This window comes from Metschnikowia bicuspidata (assembly GCF_001664035.1).
Source record: "Metschnikowia bicuspidata var. bicuspidata NRRL YB-4993 chromosome Unknown METBIscaffold_1, whole genome shotgun sequence".
NCBI lineage: Eukaryota > Fungi > Ascomycota > Pichiomycetes > Serinales > Metschnikowiaceae > Metschnikowia > Metschnikowia bicuspidata.
Window position 1 is genome coordinate 1 of NW_017387731.1, and position 22,310 is coordinate 22,310.

The window sequence follows — 22,310 nt, forward strand, 5'->3', positions numbered from 1 at the left end:
GGAATGAGAATCGCTCTTGAAAGCGCATATAACCGCACACGGCCAGGGAACCTCCCTGAGTTCCATTCTACAACCGGAGAACACGCGGTAGTACGCCGTCACAGAATAATCAGACGCGGCGAAGGTACTTCGAGGCTTTCCTCTATCCATGATAACTAAATGTTCGAGGACGAACATTCTAATTTTGGGGAGATAATGTTATGATACGACATGAGCCAGATTATAGATTCTGGGCATCCTGTATAATACGAAGGACGAAGAGTCTAAACATTCCTGATCGGGGTTACCCCTCACCTACTGTATAGAAGGGTTCCGAACTATAAAGGAGCGTGAGGCTGAGACATCCCTGAAGAAGGATAACACTTTTTAGACATCGAGAATACGACAGATAGACTAGGCCTAAAAAAATTCCTTGGGTCTTTTTCTCTGCACTTGTTGGCTTTCCGTGACACATATATAAAGCCGTTTTCACGTACTTGAAACTGCTTCTTTTTTTTCTTCAACCCAGAGCAGACTTGAAAATTTCTAATCATGAGCACGGAAGTGGAAGACAAACAACTCGACCAGAGCTCGGCCAGCTTGCACATCAAGGAGGAATCAGTGGGCAGTTTCCAGGACGAGGCGACGAAAAGCGAGCTCGATCGGATCTACCGCAAATTGGACCGGCGCATCATTCCTGCGCTCTGGTGTCTTTATTTCCTCACGTCGTTCGGTTCCAGTGCCTACGGTACGACTTTGACAATGAACAGTTCAGATGGACATTCGCTTGGCCAGAAGCTTGACTTGACCTCCAAAGACACGTCCACTGCCTCGGCTTTGTACTACGTCGGGTACATTATTTTTGATGTGCCCATGAATTTGATCATGACAAAAGTGAGCCCGCAGTCGTGGTTGGCCCGTATTGTCATTACCGTCGGTTTGGTTTATTCGTGCTACATTGCCCTCGAATCCTCAGGTGCTTTGATTGCCGTGCGGTTCATCTCGGGTGTGGTTGGGGCAGGCACGTGGCCCGGCATGTCTTACTACATCTCGTTGTGGTACCCGAACGAAAGACTGACCCGCAGAATTGGCTACTATTTCACCGCTGCACAGATCTCTGCCGCTGCTGCTGGTTTACTCAGTGCTGCGTTCCAGAAAATGGATGGCATTCATGGTTATACAGGCTGGCAATGGTTGTATTTGGTTTACGGTTGTGTAACCATTGTCGTGGGCATTTCGCTTCTTTGGTGGCTCCCAGACCGCCCATATCAACTCTCCGACAAGACTCCAGGAAAGTACATGACGATTTACAACAAGTACTTCACGACTGCGCATCCACTCAACCCTGAGGAACGCGAGATCCACCGAAAAGATATCCAGAGCAGATATGTACTCATCAAATGGACGTGGAAAGACGTGTCAGCCATTTTTCTCGACTTGAGATTGTGGCCCATTATTATGATGTACTTTGGTGTGGTTGGTACTGGTTTCGGCTTGGCTGTGTTTGGCTCTACCATCATTGCGGCAAACAACCCGTCGCTTTCATCGATTAACGTTTCGCTTTTGTACGCTCCAATATGGCTTTTTGACTTGGCAGGAATCTTGCTCATCACCCCGTTCGCCGACAGGTACAAGAAACACAGGGCCTTCTTCTTTTCCGGTGCATGTCTCATAATTATTACTGGGATGTTTGTCACTACTTTTGCTAACGGCTCGTGGAACAGATATGGAGGGCTCCTCATTGCCGGCTTTGGCTTGGGCCCTACTGTTCCAATCTGCATGTCATGGTCTGCCGAAATTTTTGGCCCCGTCTATGGGGACAGTGGAATTGCCGTGAGCTCTGCCTTGGTTTCCGGATTGGGTAACTTGGGCTCTGTGACCGCTACCTATGCTCTCTACCGCGGCTGGCCCTCAGATGCAGCAAGGTTATATCGGAACTCCAACATGGTATTAGTAGCCATGTTGGGAATCAGTATCATATTTTCCTTTGTGTGTCATTTCATCAAGGATAGAGTGGGAAGAACCTTATGAGAAGACAAATATCGAGGGTGGCAAGTTAATGAGTGAGTTGTTACGATTTAGACATGAGGTATTCAAAGTATATTTATATCCGAGATCAGCATCGTAGCAGGAGAAACAAATTCTCTGTCGTTTTATGATACCTTGTAATCTCATGATGTCCTAGGCACTCAAATCACCGTCTGTCTGCAAAATCAGACGATCATGTTGAGCTGCTTGAGATATCACATGATATGCGACAATTATTCCGGAAGTAGTCACAAACGTAACTCTTTTTTTTCTTTCAACGGAGGATGTTTAATTTCGGTGTGTTACCATTAAGAACTGAGACACTCTCAATATTTGTGTACCTACCAGCAAGAATGTATGTTCATTTCAATTTCAGGGAGATCCAGTAGCGAGAAATCATTTACTTGTACATGTGCAATAATTAAATATGCTGCATACTGCATGTTTTACTTCTCATGGTTGCAGCCATTTATGGAAGAACACCAAATAAAACGAAATACTGTAGGCTGAAACAGTACTTACATTAGTATTCCATCTAGTAGAGAGGGAAGACTTGTTTTTTCCGGCGTGGAATTCGAAAAAGCTGCAAATACAAAGCACTGCCTAAAGGCTCGATCCCCTTAATGTCTGTTTCCTCGCCAGCTATCATCCAAAGCCTAGGCTGTTTTTTGCAAAAAGATTGCAGCACCACAATTTCGCATATGGTCTCCCACTACACTACTCAGTGTGGCCCTATGCAGCTTAACTAACGTTGATCGGACGGGAAACAGTGCTTCCTGCATGGTATGGCCGCAACCGAAAGTTATTATGTTGAGTATGTGATATGAATTTGTGTGCTAGCTTTAATTACTATTCCTGTGAACACTGGTGAATTTTGTGGTTTACATTTGAACTAAATCTATTGATAGCAGGTGGTAGGAAAGTTTAGTTTCCTTCAATATCAGAAAAAAATAGAAAAAAAACTTTTATTGGTTTTTCTTTATGGTTTTTTTGTCAGTGATGTGATCCTACATCCCTCCAGTGACACCCTATAATATGCTGATCTTTCAGAAATAAGTAAATCCGAATTACTGCAGAATGAGTCAACATATTAAGACTGAACTGTTCATGAATACATCTGTATGTATTCAAGAGACAGCCAGTAGCCTGTTTCAAAATGCGACGAATAGTTTAAGTATCCATTCGTTTCATAACAGATTTGGTCACTGCCTCTATAGGAATTATACATAAGCTCCATCATCATTTACTTCACTGATATCCCATTGTTACTCCATTGTCAGCAACACTTAAATATGTGAGGCGAGTGAAGCCGATAGTCCCATTTAAAAACCAGAAAATTCCATGAAATGCATGTCTCACCTATATTCTACCAAGATTTATTTCAAAGTGTTCTGGTAAGTTCTGGAATATAGTTAATTGTAGAGTACGAAACGCACATTTTGAAAGAATGACCTGGACATTGTAGTGTCGTAATCCCCCAGCATACGTCAAGGATCTCCTCGAACATGAAGGTGGCCGAACTTTTTGACCAGGTGAAAGGGCCTGAGGTAGATTCTGGTTAATCAATATATATCTCTATATGACCGTCGTGATACTAATTCCCAGACTCTAACCTGAAAAAGTTCTGAGGAGCATCAGTGGGTATTATGCTACCATCTAGCCGAGAGGAAAAAACAACGCTCTATTGTAAATACTGGAAGGAGTCACATATATTACCTGGAGAGCTGAAGAAGATGCTTGTATACTTCTCTCTTTTAGTGAGCGGTCCGACACCAAGTGCGATTTCCTGGAGTATTCCAGGTTTTCAGGGCGAGGATGATAGACTTGTGCGGCCAGCTTCTCACATTGTGAGCAGAGAGGCGCCCACTTTCTTAGTAAGTAAGACTTCAATAGGAGAGTGTTGCAAAGGAAGACCTAGGCCACTGGATCGAGCTGTCACATCACGGAAGTAGCCCAAAAATACCGTTGGGTGCCGTCTTCAAAGCGGTGGATCAAAAAAGTCAGCTTGCCTTCGATTACAATGAGCTCTCAAGATAGACATCGTAACGGAATTTATATTAAATGGAGCATTGTTCTCTATATACTGGCATTTGACCTCTCAGGTTGTCCTTTTTACATCTATTTCTATCAACGAAACGGCCCCAAGAAGTCTCAAGGAACCGTTCCATGGAACACATCACAACTTTCAAAGATCAATTGAGTGATATATGTCTTAAACACTAGTATCAGAAAGGTAGAGAAGATACTGTAGCCCGACGGATGATAAGGTTTTTGAAAAATGGAGTTAGTGAAACGTGAATTACTAAGTGCGTACTTGGAAACTCACTGCCAGCAATAACTTTTACATCAAGATCTCTAACTCTTAATCAGGAGCTTTTCACCGAGGACCTCCCGTGCTCAGCTTTCTGAGTGTGATCTGTGAGACAATGCTGTAGTATGATGACATGGGGATTCGTGAAAGCCAACCATGATTTAATACGTGGGGCTCTTGTTGGTACTGCCTGAAAGCAGCAGAGTTCAAAGTGGCCTTTTTTTCAATTATTTTTGCGCAGAGCTATGCTTCACTGCTGTGTGTCGAAACATCGAGCTGGGATCAACCAGTGTAGAGATGTAATATCCAAGGCTTCTTGGAAGACACGGTCATCTGCTCTTTGGGTCTCTTACACTAACTTCGACGCATTTGATAGGCACTATAAATATTTTGGTTGTTTTGGTAGGGCATATTCCTAAAACGCGGTAGATACGATTGTGGCTAAATCAATTAGTGCAGTAAACAAAACGAGTCCCCCATGACCGAACTATGCAATAGAAATCAGTGCCCTCTTCTTGTTTGGACCTCATTGCACTATTTCATGGGGTCCTCCCTGCTGCCTGCTACATTTCATGATAATGTAGTCTCTTTCTTCATCGCAAAATGAAGCTGTATTATAGGGGAGATGGCAAAAGGCGGCCTTGCATTCTGACTCTTTTGACTACGGCTTCTTTTGGAACTAGAATTGCTAGTCAGTTGCATACAAATTCACAGACTTTGAAGACGCCTCAGAATAGCAGTCTACGCCAGAAGTTATTCAAATGTTTTACACTTGAAGGCCGAGAGCCTTGGACCCCTATCGTCGATTTCACTCTCAAGTAGTAGGCAGGCTCATATTAGAATCTCATATCTGAACACCACATGTATTCTGAATAAGACGTTGTGCATTTGTGGCGTTTGTTATGGATTCAAGAAATGGTGAAGTTTCTTCTGTTTTTGTTTTTTATCCTCTTTTGTACAAGAACCTTCTCATCGCTGTAATAAACACTGCACTACTCTATTGCACTAATACGGACCCTTCAAAAGCCAGTTCTCCGCAAAACCTCCAAAAAGCAACCATTCCAAACCCACAATTCACAAACCTCCCATCATCATTCATCAGAACAAATGCCAGAAAACACTGCGGCCTGTGCTCCAGAACAGAAAGCCCAAGACGAAAATAGAAACAGCTGCTTGCCCAGCTCATCAGCACACGCGCCAGGAATTGGTCCGGGACTGCATGTGGCGGGCCAAACCGCGCCAAAAAAAAAATAAGCCCGATGCCAGCTGCGGCCCATCTCTCTCCACACCGGGCTCATCTCACGATTTCTCGCGTTTGTCTCTTTTTCTTATTCTTGCAATTTTTCGGCACACCAAAACCAAAGAAAAAAATAGCATTATAACCATCATGTCCGCCACAGACAAGGCTACTTTGCCCGCCACAGAACAACACTACTTCTCGTCGTACGACCATTTCGGCATCCACGAGGAAATGCTCAAAGACACCTCGAGAACTTTGCTGTACCGTCTGGCCATGTTCAAAAACAAGCATTTGTTCAAGGATAAGGTCGTTCTTGATGTCGGCTGCGGAACGGGCATCTTGTCCATGTTTGCTGCCAAGGCCGGCGCCAAACACGTGTATTCCGTCGACATGTCCAGTATCATCGATAAGGCTAAACAGATTGTCTCTCTCAACGGATACGCCGACAAAATCACGTTGGTGCAGGGCAAGTTGGAGGACATCAACTTACCTGTGGACTCCGTGGATATTATAGTGTCGGAGTGGATGGGCTACTTCCTCTTGTATGAGTCCATGTTGGACACCGTGTTGTATGCGCGTGATAAGTACTTGGTTCCGGGCGGCTTGATCTTGCCCGACAAGTGTCTGATGTACATTGCTGGAATTGAGGACGGCAACTACAAGAACGACAAGATCCACTACTGGGAGGACGTGTACGGCTTTGACTACACGCCGTTCATTGAGATTGCCATGAGCGAGCCCTTGGTGGACACGGTGGAGAACCTGAGCTTGATCACCACGCCCCACAAATTCTTCGAGTTTGACATCAACACTGTTAAGAAGGAGGACTTGGCCTTCCACCGCTCGTTTTCCTTGAAGGCCATTGACGCGGACTTGTGCCACGCTTACATTGTGTGGTGGGACTGTGATTTCCCCGGTGATGAAAAGGTCACCTTGCCTACGGGGCCCATGAACCACTACACGCACTGGAAGCAGACCGTCTTCTATATGGACCAGGTGCTTGACTTGAAGAAGGGCGATCTCATTGAGGGCACGATTGACTCCAGACCAAACGGACACAACCCAAGAGACTTGGACATCCAAATTGAGTGGGGCGTCAAAACCGCCGGCCAGGACGCGTCCAGAGAGCTTGAGGGTAAGTACAACTACATCATGAGATAAATGGGGAAAGGCCAAGCAGGCGGGCCCGCGCCGGAGACGTATTCTTACATAACAGAGTAGCATTTTTACCACTGCATTAAACACTTTCATCCATGGGCACAAACATCCGTTTATTGGTTTTGATGTGCTTTAAACGAGCCCCGGACCCACTGCTGCGATCACTTGTATGGTTTCTGGACGCATGCCATTATGACGGTGCTTGGGGATAATGGCCCGTGCTTCCAATGTCAATTTCTGCATGGGTCAATGAATGTCAGGACTGGCACTCCATAGTATGAGTAGTTCAGTGCAAATATCAAGCTTCCCTCTAGATGGATTGGCTTTCGCCTCAAACCAAAAATAGATATTGAAGATCTGTGGCAGAAGTATAAGGACAGGTTTCTAGTTTCAAGTGAAGTCGTATTTTAATGCGAAAAAGCCATGTATTAAGCAACATGTGACTACGTGAAGATTTTGGAAATGGTCGGCAAAAATCCGGACATGACCCGTTTTAGCTAAAACCTTCATAGATCACGACTGATACAACAGCAAACCTCCGCGTGAAGAAAAATTTCTGGGGCGATCTTTCAGAATCCAATTTTGTATCTTAACGCTTCGTGCGGAGAGCCCCACAAGAGCGCACCTCACAAGGTGACTCGTTTCTTCGGAAGCTTTTTAAATGTGACTCCCGAAAATTTGAGATTCTCTTGGTCGAACTTTTTGAATATTGCAAGACTTTTTGAATACCGCAGGGGTGGCATGAAATCCAAGAATACCGCCTCTTATGGAAGATTAGTAAGCCCTCTTACGGTATACGTCGGCCGTGGCCGCCTGCACGTACCAACAAATTTCATAAGTCCCCGAAGCTAAACATTGGAAAGCCTCATTAGCCGCTGCTGCATATGTGGTGAAGAACTTGCTTTCACCTCTCTTCTACAGAGATTGAGTAAAAAGCACTGCCTTCACATGTTTCTTCAATCTTAGGACTGTCTCTTAGAGGTGTCCGTGATAGACTTGCTCGCTGTAGGTGTATCGTATTCAATAATATCCTCTCTCGTATTTGAACCAGGATACTTTCCAGAATACTGCACCGTGCAGATACGCAGAAGCTGCAAAACGCCACCGAGAGCTCCTCACCTTTATCATTAGGGGCTTCGAGAAATTCATTACTAATACTCACAAGCCAGCAAATGCCTCTTTCTCCAAGTTTATATAAAGATGACATTCTTACTGTTTTGGAATCCCATCAATCACTTCATAAAAACAACTCACCATGACTCTCTCTTCTGGTTCAAGCTTCCCCACAGGAGTTGAACTCACATATATTCCTATCGACTTGGCTACTATCAAACAGGCCAATGCCTTGGGTTGTGCTAAGCCATTCACATTGAAGGTAGACAGATTGATTGAGCAGAATGCAGACTCAAACATTTTGTTTGTGTCCGTGCCTGTGGCGTTTGCACCAACATGTACCGAGGGCCACAGCCAGCCGTTTTTGGCTCATTTGGAGAAGTTGAAGAAGGAGAAGGATATTTCGGTTCTCATTATCTTGAGTGCCAATGACCCGTTTGTGATGAATGCCTGGGGTAAGTTGTTGCTTCAGAACGCTGACTTCAATCCGGACTCGGAGTTGCCAAAAGTAATTTTTGCCAGCGACCCCAATGCGGAGTTTTCCGTAGCAAACGGAATGGCGTTGGATTTGACTAACGAGGGTTTGGGGATAAGAACGGGCAGATATGCCTTTGTGGTGAGGACAGGAACCAGATCCGTTGTATATTATGGTATGGACCCAGGACACGACGATGTTGTAGCCAGTAGTTATGAGACTATAGAGACGGCACAGTTTTGAAATACAAATAAGAATAAAAAGTGGTTTCTTTAAAAACTACTAGTGTAGCAGCTCAGGAGCCTAGGTTAAAGATCGTTTGACCCGAAGGCTCACAAATAATTTCCCGGCAAAGTCTGAATGGACAGTTTGATTATAAAATTCTGATTGTGAATAATCACCTGGGTATGGGAGATATAACAACGTAGTCCTGACCCTTTTCATGAGTTTGGCAAGAGACCGGCTTCAAAACCGAGCAGGATTTCGCATGTACTCATATTACACTTGACAGTTAGTCCCGGCCAACCTGATAATTATACAAGTATATTAGTTTGTGCATCGGAAATGCCCAGGTTCCAAAAGCCTCTTTTGCAGATCACACGTAAAGACATATCTCTTGGCATGCGCGATCTCTGTCACCAGATTCTTATGAACTTTTTTAGACCCACACAATATTAAGTCTCAAAACGAGAATTATCTCTACCAGTTTGGAAAGGAAAACTTTACCCCGCATGTTGTTCGACTCAGCCTTGCAAGGTTCACTGCGAGGCTGAGCAGATGACAAATTGCGACTTGCGCATATTCCGTGAGTCTCCTCATGTTCCGATATTTCCTCATATTCTATGGATCTACGCAAGTCATGTATCCTATGGAACAATATGGCTATATGGATTTGTGCTGCTCCTGCGGCCGCTGGAATTCGAGCTAACTTGAAACATGCAAACTTCTAGCTATTTACATCGAAGCATAAGACCGCACAATGTCGGCCCAACGAAAAAGAAAGAACATCATAATTTCAGCAATCGTATTGCGACTGTCGAAGTTCCATCACTCAATTTATGCAGCGAGGCGGTTGCTTTGTAAAAATGTCCAGAAAATCAGAGATACCGTCTGAAGACAGTCACATGACCTTGAGCCATGTACACCTGCACACAATCCCAAGCGTGGGGTCAAGTTTCCCAATGTTTGCCACCTCGGCCAACTCTGTCATATATAAAGGCAAACGGAGTGTAGCCAATTCGTCTATAATCAACACATATACTTTTTGAGGCCAAAGAAAGGAGACTAGGAAACACGATTTTCCAGCCCAGACATCGGAATTTCATGAAAGCGGCTCGAGTTCTCACCAGACAACGGCTCTCCATATTTTCATCGAAACATTACAGTAGATTCCCACCACAGCCCACTTTCAAGCCCAGATTTTACACCATGAAAACCGACCAGGAATGGAAAGCTGTCTTATCTCCGGAACAGTTCCGTGTGCTCAGACAACTGGGTACCGAGGCTCCTTTTACTGGCGAGTATGTAAAAACTCCTGCCGGCGAAGGCGAATATCTTTGTGTGGGATGTGATCAGCCGCTTTACAAGGCCAATACCAAATTCCCTGCACACTGCGGATGGCCGGCCTTTTACGAGGCAATTCCCGGCTCGATCAAGACAATTGAAGACAAGCTGTTAGGCATGACTCGGACGGAAATGCGTTGCTCGAAATGTGACGGTCATCTCGGTCATATTTTCAAGGGTGAGGGATACAAGACCCCGACTGACGAGAGACACTGTGTCAACAGCATTTGCTTGAAGCTCAAGGATTAGGAGTTGGGAAAGGATGGAGTGATTTAGGGAAGAAATAAACGTTTTAGAAACCAAAAAAGCTGTTTCGTTTAGTCGATCTTTGTACTTGATCATGCGTGGCTCATACCCGATGAGGTTTTGGGCTGTAGAATCCATAGTGTACAAGGCGCTGCATGGATTGGAACCTTTCGATGAAATGTCCGAGTATTGCTTTCCAAGCATAATTTCACAGTGGTGATGATTGTCAATTAATTTTCAGAGATGTGGTCAGTTTCTTAAGACAACGAGGAATTATTTGTGAGTTATGGGCGAGAAAGGCCAATAAGCTGTAGATATAGCGTTTAACGCAACGTAATTAACTAAGCATGCATGTTACATTGCGGACAAAAAGGGGCGTAAAAATATTTGGAGCAGGTAGTCTTCACTTAGCATAGTCTTGAGAGCTGGGAAGAGATTCGTTCATAATAAGAGAAATGCTTAAGTGTAAGATCATCATTCAATGCAATTACTCGCTTCTTTTGCTCCTCTTTGACTTGGATCCCAGATATTAAACGCCAGTCAGAGAGAAAATTCGATATAAGATTATGATTCGTGTAATTTGAGAGTCAAGACTCGGAGAAAATTGCTTAGCGCTTGCAAACCATTATTGACATGGAGGGGGAAGGGGGGTGTCACAATAATATGCCTAAGATTGAAGGAACAATCATCAGTATCTATTGAAAAGAATAGGTATCTAAAAGAAAACAGGATCTGGCCTGATATGTAACCCTAATGCATCCTGAATAAAACATGTTACAATGTATCAGTAAGAAAAAATAGGAAACTTATTCTCCACTTGGAGCCCTCGAAAAAAAACCAACTACACACCACTCTCTGATCACACAAAGTGTTTTCCGAAGATCAATAGAGCTTGGGTCTTCTGTTGCCATAATGTAATCAGCTGCTATTCAATGCAAAAAATCGGGCCTGGAACGTAAAATACCGAATAAACAGCAGGAAAATAGTTCTCATATACAACATTAAACATAACGCACAATAGCATCTAAAAACTTCTGTGAAAACGTTTCGAACGCGTCATCCAGAACAATAGCAGTGCAAATAACTATGGGTGCCCATCGTCCGAGCGATTAAATGCACATATTTACGTCTAAACATTATCTCCAGCAATTGTCAAAAGCCCCGGATAGCACCAGCCGCCGCAACTGGCGTCTACTGAATCTAAACCAAGAAAGGGATGAATTTTGCCCGCTTCAACTTCTTGTACTCGTCACCAAAAGTGGACAAGTACCGTCTATTCTTCTTGAGCGCCCACATGTACATCTGAGTGCTGCTGATCACAAGGAACAACCAGGCGCTCCAGTTGCCAACCAAAAGCGCATACAGGAGCCACGACAAAGACTCGAAGAAGTAGTTGGGACACACGACCCAGTCGAAGCCGTAGCCGTAGGGAATCGCGTACGCCTTCTTATCCGTGGATCTGATGCCGGCCAACTTCACGTGGGTGATGAAATTCGAAACCTCGGCAAAAACCCACAAAGCCACCAAGGCATAGTTGAGCAGCTGGGGCCACGTGTTCACATGGAACAAGAAGCTTGCCAAGGGACCCGCAGCCTCCAAGCTGGTAGGGCTATACGAGTATACGAACACCGACAAGTTGACGCCCGAGAGAATCCAGTAGTGGCCCGAGTTCTTGAACAAGTTAAACAACGGCATGGTCGAGTTGGAGAACCGGTGCACGAAAAGCGTCTCGTATTCTCTTTTCACGAAATGCAAGACGGCCAAAACAAGCGCCAACTTCTGAGTCTGGCTCTGCGCCACACCAAACAAAACGGCAGCCACAAAGTACACCACCAGGTGAATCAAAATCGGGCCCAAATACTCCAAGAGAAACACGGTTTGCCATGCGATCTGGCGCCCCAAGTCCTTGGCATACAAAACAACCTCGCCCAGCAAGCTCTGTGCATCAAAATGCTCGGTAAGAGTGGAGTCGGAATCCACGGGCTTGTGTTTGCCGTCGGCGCCCAATACCGAAAGTTTGACCTGAGATACAGGCAACTTGCTATTGGCGGCTACTTTCTCATAGATTCTAGATACAGAAAAAGATACCAAATCCTCGGAAAAGCCCTTGATGGAGGGCGAGCGGCTCTTGACAGTGATGAGCGACATGGGACTATCGAATTGCCTTCTCAGCGAAGAGTTTGCTGTTTTTTTTTATGTTTTTTTTTAGCGGTGGTTTTTTTCTGTTGTATTTTGCGTGCGCTGAATGTAGTTTTGTGGGGCGGGTGCGGGCACCCAGCACCGTCAGAGGGCTACGGAATTGGCGGAAATGAGAAGGAAATTCAGTGCACGAAATTTGGGCGTGTTTCCACTTTTTGCAAATAGCGTTTGATGTGATCTTTCCCCTTGGTTAATTGAAGTGGAGCACGTTTTGTATTTTCGAGTTGTTTTGATTGGAGAGGTGTCATGGAGCTGTACTGGAGTAATGAGTGGCACGGATCTAAAATGGCCACTACTGACATCTGATGTCAGCTAATATATTACACGCTTCAATAATCCTACAAGCTTTCTAAATAAGCCATATGGGAGGAAGATTTCTGGAAGCTTTGGAAATGAAGGCATACGGGAGTACCATATTACCTGAATATCTTCATAATGTCCTTTGGCCAACAGGCCTAGTCTATAGCACGGTATTGTTTGTATATTCATTTCTCTGCATCAGTCTGCCAAGTAGAAATATCCACACTATCTTGATGTATGACTTACAAAGCATAAAGTCCATGTACCATGAACGCGTTCGGAAATGAATGCAATTAAAGCCAGGCAGGACTTGGGCCTCGGCAACGCGAGTTCCTCGGTCCTTCCAGAACATACAGAACCGAAGATAAAAGTGAAAATATGTCACAAAAAGCAATGATTTGGGAGAATTTTTGGATGAAAAGACTTTTGTGTTTTCCTATCTTCGCTTATCAGCATCACTGTTCAAAATTCAAAGTCCCATCGATTGAACGAAAACAAGGCTGATCCCAGAGCCAGCGTGAGTGTCAATCTTGACCCGCATATGTACCAAGTGGTTTGTATATCATGATCCATTTGGTGCGCCTATCCGTTTGTACTTTTTGTTATAGTTTTAACATTTTATAGCCGATTCTTGTAGCCAGTGTGAACCTGGGCCTCTAGAGCCGATCTGCTCTTTTCTACATTTTGCGACGCGGAAAAAATGGGTGCAAAATACCACAATGTCTATCCGCGCAGAGTATTGCACAGCGGACGAATATTCATATTGTCGAATTGCAAATGAACTGTTATGTTCAACAAAGTCTACATTGTAAGGATTCAGCTTTGGGCTGGGATTGGAATCAGTTTATGCTTGACTGAATTTGGCCGATATGGGGCAGAAAGTTATAGGTCAATTGCATGGAATGGCTCGGGAACTCTTATTCAAGAAACTAATGAACCAATGCTGGCACGGGCCATTGAGGTTTTTTAGATGCAAATATGAGGCAAGAATAACGAAAGCCTCGGACTGAGTGGGAGGAAAATTGGCAGATTTGCAGTTCAAACATGGTTCAAGCGGGAGACTGGTAGACGCTTCAATTTCCGAAACCACACGGGTGTGAAGATAAATGGCTCAATACAGTTCGACATATTCTCATGGCTGATTATCTGACTGTTTTGGGCCCGAAAAAATGATGATCTTTTTTAAAGCGACAATCAACGCTCTTTTTTGGGAGTATGCTTGGCGAAATATATCCATAGACGTAATAAAGGCCGACTAGGAAGAAGGCAATCGAGGATTGCTATGCTTAGCTAAAGATCATGGGTTTGGACACAACAGGCCAGGGATGATTCTGATGTCAATTATGGGTCGAATGCATTTTTATTTGAAGAAGGTGATATGGCAGATTTATTCAGATAAACCCTAGCAAATGATGAAGAAAGTGTACAGGTGGCGCGTGCCTAATACCGAGATGTACTACTAGCTGGATAAAAATCGGATCTAGTGTTATGCTGGGTGCCGTCTCAAAAATTGGCAATAGTCCGGAATTGTCTATATATAATGATCTTGATTACCCAGAAGACAAGATTTGCGAAGGACCGCTCCCAAAACGGTCCCACGCGATATTTGGTTTAATTATTTAGTCCAGGAGGTTCTTTCCAGATGCAGTTTTAGGTTTTATGACAGTAATTTAACTCCCCCCAGCAAGGAGGTCACATCAAGCCATGCACCAGTTCATAGCCATGGAGCCACCCGCCACTTGGCACCAACAAAGAGAACAATTAGAAAAAGAGATGAGAAAGAGAGTAACAATTGAACGACAAGAGAAATCTCAAAGGAAAATATATGGAATAGATAAAAAAAAAAGAAGAAAAATATTCATTAGGCAGCTGTTGCCATGCCCAGCAACTGCTCTGACCATGAGACCCCAGCAAATTGCTTGCTCGCTCGCAAAGCAAACACACAGGCAGATCCCATATAGCAAGGCACGCTTACTGAACAAGATCCATGAGTTTCGCCGAGACGCTGATGCATGAATTTCCCAAACCCTCCGAAAAGCAAAACATAGCAAGCCCAGCCCCATGACTGCCAGGGAATTAGGGCCTGCAGAGCTATATCTGGCCGTGTCTGCAGGACCGATATCAGGGCTTGACGTTGGAGCTCGCCAGTGTGCGGCAGGCATATAGACGTGGCAAAAACTTCCATCATGATCCACGGTCACGTGCCGCCCCCAACGTTCGCGCGGGCATATATATCATACGACGAGCTCGGCGTCAGAAGCCATCCTTCCAACCCCACTTGCTTTTGCCTTAGCCTCGACATTCCAGGTACACAGAGTCAAAAGTCGAATATTCAGAACCATTGTTCATCATCCACCACCCTTCCCCAAGCTCACTTAACATCCACGGAAATACATCATGTCGGACTGGGACAGCGTTACTATGATTGGCCAGAAAGCCCGTGTTGGCGGCGGCGGCCCAAGAGAAAAGGTGGCCCGTACGCAGGCCGAGTTGAATGCCGCCAGACGTGCCGGCGGCGTTTTGGGCACCGAGAAAAAGTACGGGTCCACCAACGTGAAGAGCAACCCCGAGGGCCAGAGATTGACCAAGTTGGACAACACGGACGACGTGGTGTCGGTCAAGAAGGTGGACGTGTCCGTGGGCAAGGCCATTTCCCAGGCCAGACAGGAGAAGAAGCTCACGCAGAAGGACTTGGCCACCAAGTGCAATGAGAAGCCGCAGGTGATCAACGACTATGAGGCCGGGCGCGCCGTGCCCAACCAGCAGATCTTGGGTAAGATGGAGCGCGCCTTGGGCGTCAAGTTGCGGGGCAAGAACATCGGCGAGCCCTTGTTTGCGAAGAAGAAGTAAGCCGCCCACACACACGCTAATGAAATGTTATGCCTGCATCGAAACACATCAACGTTATTTTTTCTCTTTGTTCCTTGGAGCATTCCTTCTCGTTTCAGACTATATCTTTAATAAATGAGCCGTGACGGTTTTGGAATGGGTTAGTTGGTTTGTAGGCGGGGGCCGAGCGAACGGCAGCGCCCTCGAGGGGAATCGCCCAGGAGTGGGCTTCCCCAAGTAAGCGTGAAACAGCATGTAGCAGCATGCATCCCTGGCGCGCAGGCGCTTACGCTCGCGATGACGGCGGACAGGCTCGTGGTCTCACCGCAGTGGTCATTCAGGGACTCCATGGTCGCCTGAGGATCACAGGTGTCTGGATGGCGCCTCCACGCACCATGCCACCGGCACCAGCGCCCTCTCCCCAGTTCTCAGACGTCGTGAGTGTTCCTGCGCTCGAGCGTCGCAGGGGCTGCCCCACGGTCCTCTAGGCTGCCCCCACGGTCCTGTAGGCTGTTTCTGGTCCCATAGTTCGCAACGGGCCCCGCCATCTGCTTCCCCGGGCCCCCCTACCGGGCCTCTCGCGGCAGCGGCCGCTCCGGTATCCCCCGGGGCTTCAACAGCAGCTCAGCAGCAGCAGCGCCGCGCGCCCCGCCAACTCCACCTTCCGGGCCTGGACGCCGCGCCGCGCACCCGCCTCTTCGACCGGCAACGCCCGCGCAATCTCGTCAAACAAGCCCGCGACGCCGTCGCCAGACTTGGCCGAGCACTCGCGGAGAATCACGCGCGGCGCCCCGCCGGCGCTTTCGCGGGCCGCCGCCTCGAGCTGCGACACGTACGCCTGGACCTCGGCGGCGTCGACCTCGCGCGCGCTCGCCAAGTCGGCCTTGTTCCCCACGAGCGCCACGACTATGCCCTCGGGCGCCTGGCGGCGCAACTCGCGGATCCAGTCCTGCGCCCGCGCAAACGACGCCTTGGAGGTGATGTCGTACACGCACAAGGCCGCGTGCGCGTTGCGGTAGTACATGGGCGCCAAGCTCTTGTACCGCTCCTGCCCCGCGGTGTCCCAGATCTCGAACTTCACGGTGGCGTTGAGCTCGGGCAAAGCGACGGACTGCGTGAGAAACGCCGCGCCGATAGTCGACTCCCGCATGTCGTCAAAAGTGTTCTTGACGAAGCGGTGCACGATGGACGACTTGCCGACGGCAGACTCGCCGAGCAAAACCAACTTGAACGACGCAAACTTGGGTTCTGCCATGGTCTGGACACGCGGTGGTTGTGCGTTCTAGATGCAGGTGACGCGGCAGGCGGCTCGCCTGTTTTGTTCGCCTGTTTTGTTTCCGAGGTAGCGCTTTGTGGGTGCGCTTTGTGGGTGCGCTTTGTGGGTGCACTTTGTGGGTGCACTTTTGTGGTTGCGCTTTTGAAGTTGCGCTTTTGCGTTTGCACTTTTGAGTTTACGACTTTGTGCTTGCGGCCTTCTGCTGTTCTTGTTTTGGCCGGGATCGGGTATCTGGCGTAGATAGGCTTTGGATCTCGGCGGCTAGAGGCTGCGCGGACAGGTCGGGATCTGGTCAGAATCGGTCGTTTTTCCCCGGGATTTCGGCTGTAGGGAATCCCGTCACTGGTGGTTTGTACAAGCTGGCCGCACGTAGAAAGTAATGCAGCTGTGGACGGGTTTTGGTGGCCGTGTCTGTGGTTCTGGGGGTTCATGAGGGGAGCCACGCACTTATCAGCCGCCATATCGCTGGTGTACGGGTGTGGCTACCCGGGCCGTCCAAAGGGGCTGTGGTCTGTGGATGCTGCTGGAAAGTGAAATAATAGCAAAAGCGCCGATCTAAGAACATAGAGGTAAAACTCCGGGCGCATCGGATGAATAGTGTGTCTGGATGATACGCCTTGTAATTATCACTTCCATTTATGTTGTATCTCTCTTGTCACGAGACATGGCACGCAGTCACGAGCCGGTGCTTATGCAGGACCATGTATATTCCCAGACCTTTACATGGTGGAAGGCTAAGGATCTAATAGCCCTGAGGTCCTGTGAATTATGCATTTTTCCTCAGAATACGTGCTTGAGACCGATCAGCCACTGCCAAAGCCCCTTGGGTTTCTGGAACTCAGACAGTTTGAGCTGGGCAGCTATTAGTGGGCCACGCACGACCCATTCATTTATTAGGGTGGCCATTGAATTATTAAAGTGGCCATTGATTTATTAGGGTGACTGATCTTCCCAATCCGGCCCAGCATGGTCTTTGCCAAAGACGTGGGGTTATTATATGTAGCAGTATATGTTCTTTTTGAAGCTGGCCGTGTCTTCCTGCCTGCTGTGTATTTTGTCTTGTATTTTCATTGATGTCCTGATGACAGTGAATTCTTCCGGACTACTTGGCTGGGCCGTACTGCCTAATTCGCCTTCAAAATCCTCGAGGCATCAGGCCCGTTCTTCTCTTCCATTCTTGTGTTCTGTAGTTCAGACACTTCCAGATCCATCCGCTGGATTGGCACACCCACGTGTGGTCACGTGCTCTTACGGTCCAGAGCCAAGAGCTTCGATTCACTCAGTTCAAGCATTCAGTCCTTTTGGTTTGTCTTATAATTTCGCCCAGCCCCGATATATAACAATCTTTTCAGGATACCTGTGCATCTATTGGTTTGGGGTGTCTGTGATAAATGACCCTGGTTTCTGCTCACGATCTAGCCTTCTTTCGAAAGTCATCATGTAATTCCACATCATAGAGAATGAAGGTGTTTACTTGAAAAAAGATACGTCTCATGGATCAAAAATGTGCTGTTGAAATAATCATTAAGAAAATGAGACACCATGGAAACTGGGCGCTTCAATATACTGCAATGCCTCACAACTAAGGCATACTGAGTTAATGACACTGACTTGTGCAATGACTAACATGCTGACATTGTTAATACACTGGAATTGTCTGAAATTCTGACGCTGTCGGATATGCTGACACTGTTTCTACATTGTTATATTGTCAATATACTCATTGTGAATATACTAAATTATTAATATACTAAATTATTAAAATACTACATTGTTAACATACTACACTGACTAATATACTACGTTGACTAACTCACTGACACTGTCTAATCTACTGACACTCTCTCATGTACTGACACTCTCTCATGTACTGACACTCTCTCATGTACTGACACTCTCTCATGTACTGACACTATCAATAATTCTGAAATTGACTAATATAATGACCTGGCCTGCGAGCAAGAAAGCCGGGAAATGAGAAATGTGTGCCCCAACATGCGACAAATTGACTAATCAGACAGCTGCCTCGACATCCGACCTTCCAGAATAACAAAGTTCTTGGGGTGACAGCCAGTATTCTAAAATCCAAACTCCAATTGCAGGACTACACGGAACCAGTAATTTCCGACTCGTCGTTTGGAATTTCTAGACTCCATGATATCCCTATCGCTGCAAGCATTTCTGTAGACATGAGTGATCTTGACGGGGTCTTGATAAGAAAAAGTCCGGAATAGAGGGTGTCTAGAGCAAGATCTTGTGATGACTCGACTGATGTGTCCATTCTTGGAGAGTCACTCTATGTGGGATAAGGCATTGATATACTTGGCCTTTCAGGTGTCCTCTCTCGCCAAAAGACACATGTTCTTGTTCCCAAGCTTGTTTAAATATTCCAGAGCCACTCATATCTCTAAACACTTTGCACAAAGTAATAAAGAAATCCAGTGATGCAAGCCTTGCCTTTAATTTGCCTACTAAAGGCAGGTGCATAGCTCAGTCATTACGGCTAGATCCCAATATGTTGGCATTCAAAGCTTGGGAAATGTTATCGTCAGCCACCACCAATACCCACTGTCCCGATGTCTTAGTTCCGCAGTCTTCTCGGTCAATCGGCTACTCCAAAAGCTCCAAAAGTACTCACCACTTGGGAACTACACAGACTTGGTCCGGCAGACTGATGGAAATCTGAAGACCACTAGCCATGTGAACAAGAACGACAATGTCGCTCGTCACCAAAGGCCTTATCGCTTAATTCATACAAACAACGTTGTCGGAATTGTGGACCAAAAATTAGTGTCCGAAGGCAGTTTTGAGAATCAGGCTGGTTTTCCTATTTCTGGTCGATCGGGATAGCCCGGCCAGTCCGTACCCGTTGACAATGCCCAAACAAGTGAATCTAGACCCTGAAAGGCCCTGAGACCTTCAGGTAATATTCAAGGGTACCGTTCATTTGTAACGAACTTGTGGACCGGAAATAAAAACTGCCCCGGGATGGGCAATCTGCTTCATGGTGCTAAGAGAAGGCGATTCTGAAAGGTTCCTTTGCCCAAAGATCCGCCTAGATTCAGGACTACCATACTACCATATTCCCAGAACACTTGGTTCTGTTTCTCGTGTGGAACCCTTTTTTGCTCGATGAACGCCACATACAATCAGCATACAATCAGCATACAATCAGCTGCAGAGCAGCATGTCGGCTTCTTTTGCCAAAACTATCGCGTTTCGGCATTCTGCTAATCCCGGAAAGCCGCCAGGAGCTAATCTCGGAAAGCCGCCAGGAGCCGGACCCCAGCCCGGGCCCCGCCTAACCTCACGCCTACTGCCATTCACTCGGTACTACTCTGTCCTACGCAAAGCTCTTGCAAAGCGGGTTGTCTATGTACACTGAGCTCTACACCCGGTCTAGTTGTCGATCTTGGCCAAGATCTCTCTGTCGCTGAACAACAAGTACTCGTCCTCGCCAACCTTCACGGGGGCACCGCCGAAGTTGGGCAACAAAACCTTGTCGCCGGCCTGCACCGCAACGGGAATCAACTTGCCGGTGGCGACGTCGGTGACACCGGGGCCGGCGGCAATCACAGTGGCTTGGTTGAGCTTTTCCTGGTTCTTCTCAGGAATGTAGATACCGCTGGAGGTCTTGGTGGCGGGCTTCATTCTCTGCACCAAGACTCTGTCGAATAAGGGCTTCAAGCTGTTGACGTTTTTCAAGAAAGACTGGCGGTTAGTAGGAAGCTTGGCAAACGGGGTCACGTGGCTCCGCTGAGATCTGGCGGGGCACTGGCGTTGGATCCATCAGCAGCTGATCAAGGTGGACCAGCCGACATGGATAATGAGTTTTTGCCGAAAAAGCACCTGCCTATATGACGGGCGTCGTTTCACTATGTTGAGAGTCGACCATATTAAGAGTCGGCCATATGGAGAGTCGCCCATATTGAGAGTCGACCATATGGAGAGTCGGCCATATGGAGAGTCGACCATATGGAGAGTCGACATACCAACTATATCGAGAGTCGACATATCGACTATATCGAGAGTCGAAATATCGACTATATCGAGGGCCGAAATATCAACGATATCGAGAGTCGTATCAACGATATCGAGAATCGACTATATCGAGAGTCACCGAAATCGAGAGTCGACTAAATCGACGTTGGCGGCTATCTCGCCTATTTCAACCATACCGACCATCTCGACTATCTCGATCCCATACCATATGGCCGGCGCCAATATATCCACCAGCATATCGGCGCCGTGGATCCATCCGCTATATCTGCCAACTAGACCAAAATATCATATCAGGTACAAACTATAGTGCCTTCAAAATGCAAAGGGCAAGCGCCGGTGTTACATACCATTTTGTTGAGGAGTTGTTATCCCCACACCCTGGTCAAAATTTTCGTGCTTTTATCTGGGCGCACACCCGTGCACCACGAGTTTCGAGATCTTTCCATGGTTTGCAGCCGCTGGCTCCGGCGCACTAAGGCTAATTCTTCTTTTGGGCCTCGGCGCTTAGCAGGTAGCTTCGAAAACAGCAAGCGCTGCTCACAAGCCCCATTTTATTAGCAATTAGCAAACCCCTGACTTATTCACAGAACAGCAAAACCCCATCTTGTTATCAAAACAGCAGAACGACCCGTCTTATTAACAAAACAGTAGAATACCCCGTATTACTAACAAAACAGCAAAACCCCGACCTCTTAACAAAACAGCCGAACGACCCGTCTGATCAACAAAACAGCAGAACCCCATCTTATTGACAAAACAGCAGAACCCCATCTTATTGACAAAACAGCAAAACCCCCTCTTGCTGACAAAACAGCAGAACCCTGACTCATCAACAGAAAAGCAAAACTACCCGTCTTATTAACAAGACAGTAGAATGCCCCCTCTTATTAAAAAAAAACATAACCTCATCTTATTGAAAAAACAGCAGAACCCCGCCTCATTAGAATACTCGGGAATAGGATGTTTACAGAGCTAGATACTTGCTTCGAGAAATTCCTTCAAAGTCCATCCCAGCATCATCCATGGATGAGAAATTAGATCCATCATCGTGCTCTGCAAAAGATCGTACATGACTCCATTGAAACAAAGTACTTTGATTAACTTGAGTAACGGGGCTAGTCTGGGACCAGCTAGACAAGTTCCTAATTTTCTCATCTGGGTAAACAGCCCAAAGCGTGAACAAGGTGGTCCCTCGTCGCATCACCCCAAAAGAAGCGCTGGATGAAATCAATGTGGATGCTGACGTGAACCAGTATTCCCAATCTCCAGCCGAATAATGCTACCATCTCTGTTATCGTAGAATTCCTAGAACATAAAAGAGGAGATTAAAACAGAACCCCCACTTACTAACAAAACAGCAGAACCCCGACTTACTAACAACCCCATCTTATTTACAAAACAGCAGAACCCTGATTTACTAACAACCCCATCTTATGTACAAAACAGCAGAACCCTGATTTACTAACAACCCCATCTTATGTACAAAACAGCAGAACCCTGATTTACTAACATCCCCATCCTATTTACAAAACAGCAGAACGACCGGTCTAGTATGGGCGCCGCGTGCATAGCTCGTCAACATACATAGTTT

At 46.5% G+C, this 22,310-nt stretch overlaps 8 protein-coding genes across 8 annotated transcripts; 5 read left to right on the forward strand and 3 right to left on the reverse strand.

Moving 5' to 3' along the window:
- The first annotated feature begins 310 nt into the window (after nt 1-310).
- METBIDRAFT_29247 (uncharacterized protein) lies at nt 311-2,251 on the forward strand. The gene has a single exon (XM_018855369.1). It carries the CDS (start codon nt 532-534, stop codon nt 2,008-2,010), a length of 1,479 nt encoding a protein of 492 aa, XP_018713135.1. The 5' UTR covers nt 311-531; the 3' UTR covers nt 2,011-2,251.
- Nucleotides 2,252-5,705: 3,454 nt separating this feature from the next.
- HMT1 (protein-arginine omega-N methyltransferase) lies at nt 5,706-6,719 on the forward strand (the record flags this gene model as incomplete). Its single annotated transcript, XM_018856905.1, has 1 exon — nt 5,706-6,719. One exon carries the CDS (start codon nt 5,706-5,708, stop codon nt 6,717-6,719), a length of 1,014 nt encoding a protein of 337 aa, XP_018713136.1.
- Nucleotides 6,720-7,862: 1,143 nt separating this feature from the next.
- On the forward strand, nt 7,863-8,601 carry METBIDRAFT_29250 (Redoxin). The gene has a single exon (XM_018855370.1). It carries the CDS (start codon nt 7,972-7,974, stop codon nt 8,545-8,547), a length of 576 nt encoding a protein of 191 aa, XP_018713137.1. The 5' UTR covers nt 7,863-7,971; the 3' UTR covers nt 8,548-8,601.
- A 1,131-nt stretch (nt 8,602-9,732) lies between these two features.
- METBIDRAFT_37170 (peptide-methionine (R)-S-oxide reductase) lies at nt 9,733-10,116 on the forward strand (the record flags this gene model as incomplete). The annotated part of the gene is made up of 1 exon (XM_018856834.1): nt 9,733-10,116. The coding sequence occupies one exon, from the start codon at nt 9,733-9,735 to the stop codon at nt 10,114-10,116; it is 384 nt and encodes a 127-aa protein (XP_018713138.1).
- A 734-nt stretch (nt 10,117-10,850) lies between these two features.
- On the reverse strand, nt 10,851-12,339 carry METBIDRAFT_29252 (trans-2-enoyl-CoA reductase (NADPH)). Its single transcript, XM_018855371.1, has one exon. It carries the CDS (start codon nt 12,259-12,261, stop codon nt 11,314-11,316), a length of 948 nt encoding a protein of 315 aa, XP_018713139.1. The 5' UTR covers nt 12,262-12,339; the 3' UTR covers nt 10,851-11,313.
- Nucleotides 12,340-15,009: 2,670 nt separating this feature from the next.
- MBF1 (Mbf1p) lies at nt 15,010-15,462 on the forward strand (the record flags this gene model as incomplete). The annotated part of the gene is made up of 1 exon (XM_018856928.1): nt 15,010-15,462. The coding sequence occupies one exon, from the start codon at nt 15,010-15,012 to the stop codon at nt 15,460-15,462; it is 453 nt and encodes a 150-aa protein (XP_018713140.1).
- A 592-nt stretch (nt 15,463-16,054) lies between these two features.
- YPT52 (Rab family GTPase) lies at nt 16,055-16,696 on the reverse strand (the record flags this gene model as incomplete). The annotated part of the gene is made up of 1 exon (XM_018856649.1): nt 16,055-16,696. The coding sequence occupies one exon, from the start codon at nt 16,694-16,696 to the stop codon at nt 16,055-16,057; it is 642 nt and encodes a 213-aa protein (XP_018713141.1).
- Nucleotides 16,697-20,116: 3,420 nt separating this feature from the next.
- METBIDRAFT_75876 (uncharacterized protein) lies at nt 20,117-20,902 on the reverse strand (the record flags this gene model as incomplete). Its single annotated transcript, XM_018858433.1, has 2 exons — nt 20,117-20,428; nt 20,900-20,902. 2 exons carry the CDS (start codon nt 20,900-20,902, stop codon nt 20,117-20,119), a joined length of 315 nt encoding a protein of 104 aa, XP_018713142.1.
- Between the last annotated feature and the right edge of the window lie 1,408 nt (nt 20,903-22,310).

Coding starts and splice junctions, on each gene's coding strand:
- METBIDRAFT_29252 (XM_018855371.1), bottom strand. CDS start 12,261: ATGTCGCTCATCACTGTCAAGAGCCGCTCGCCCTCCATCAAGGGCTTT.
- METBIDRAFT_29250 (XM_018855370.1), top strand. CDS start 7,972: ATGACTCTCTCTTCTGGTTCAAGCTTCCCCACAGGAGTTGAACTCACA.
- METBIDRAFT_29247 (XM_018855369.1), top strand. CDS start 532: ATGAGCACGGAAGTGGAAGACAAACAACTCGACCAGAGCTCGGCCAGC.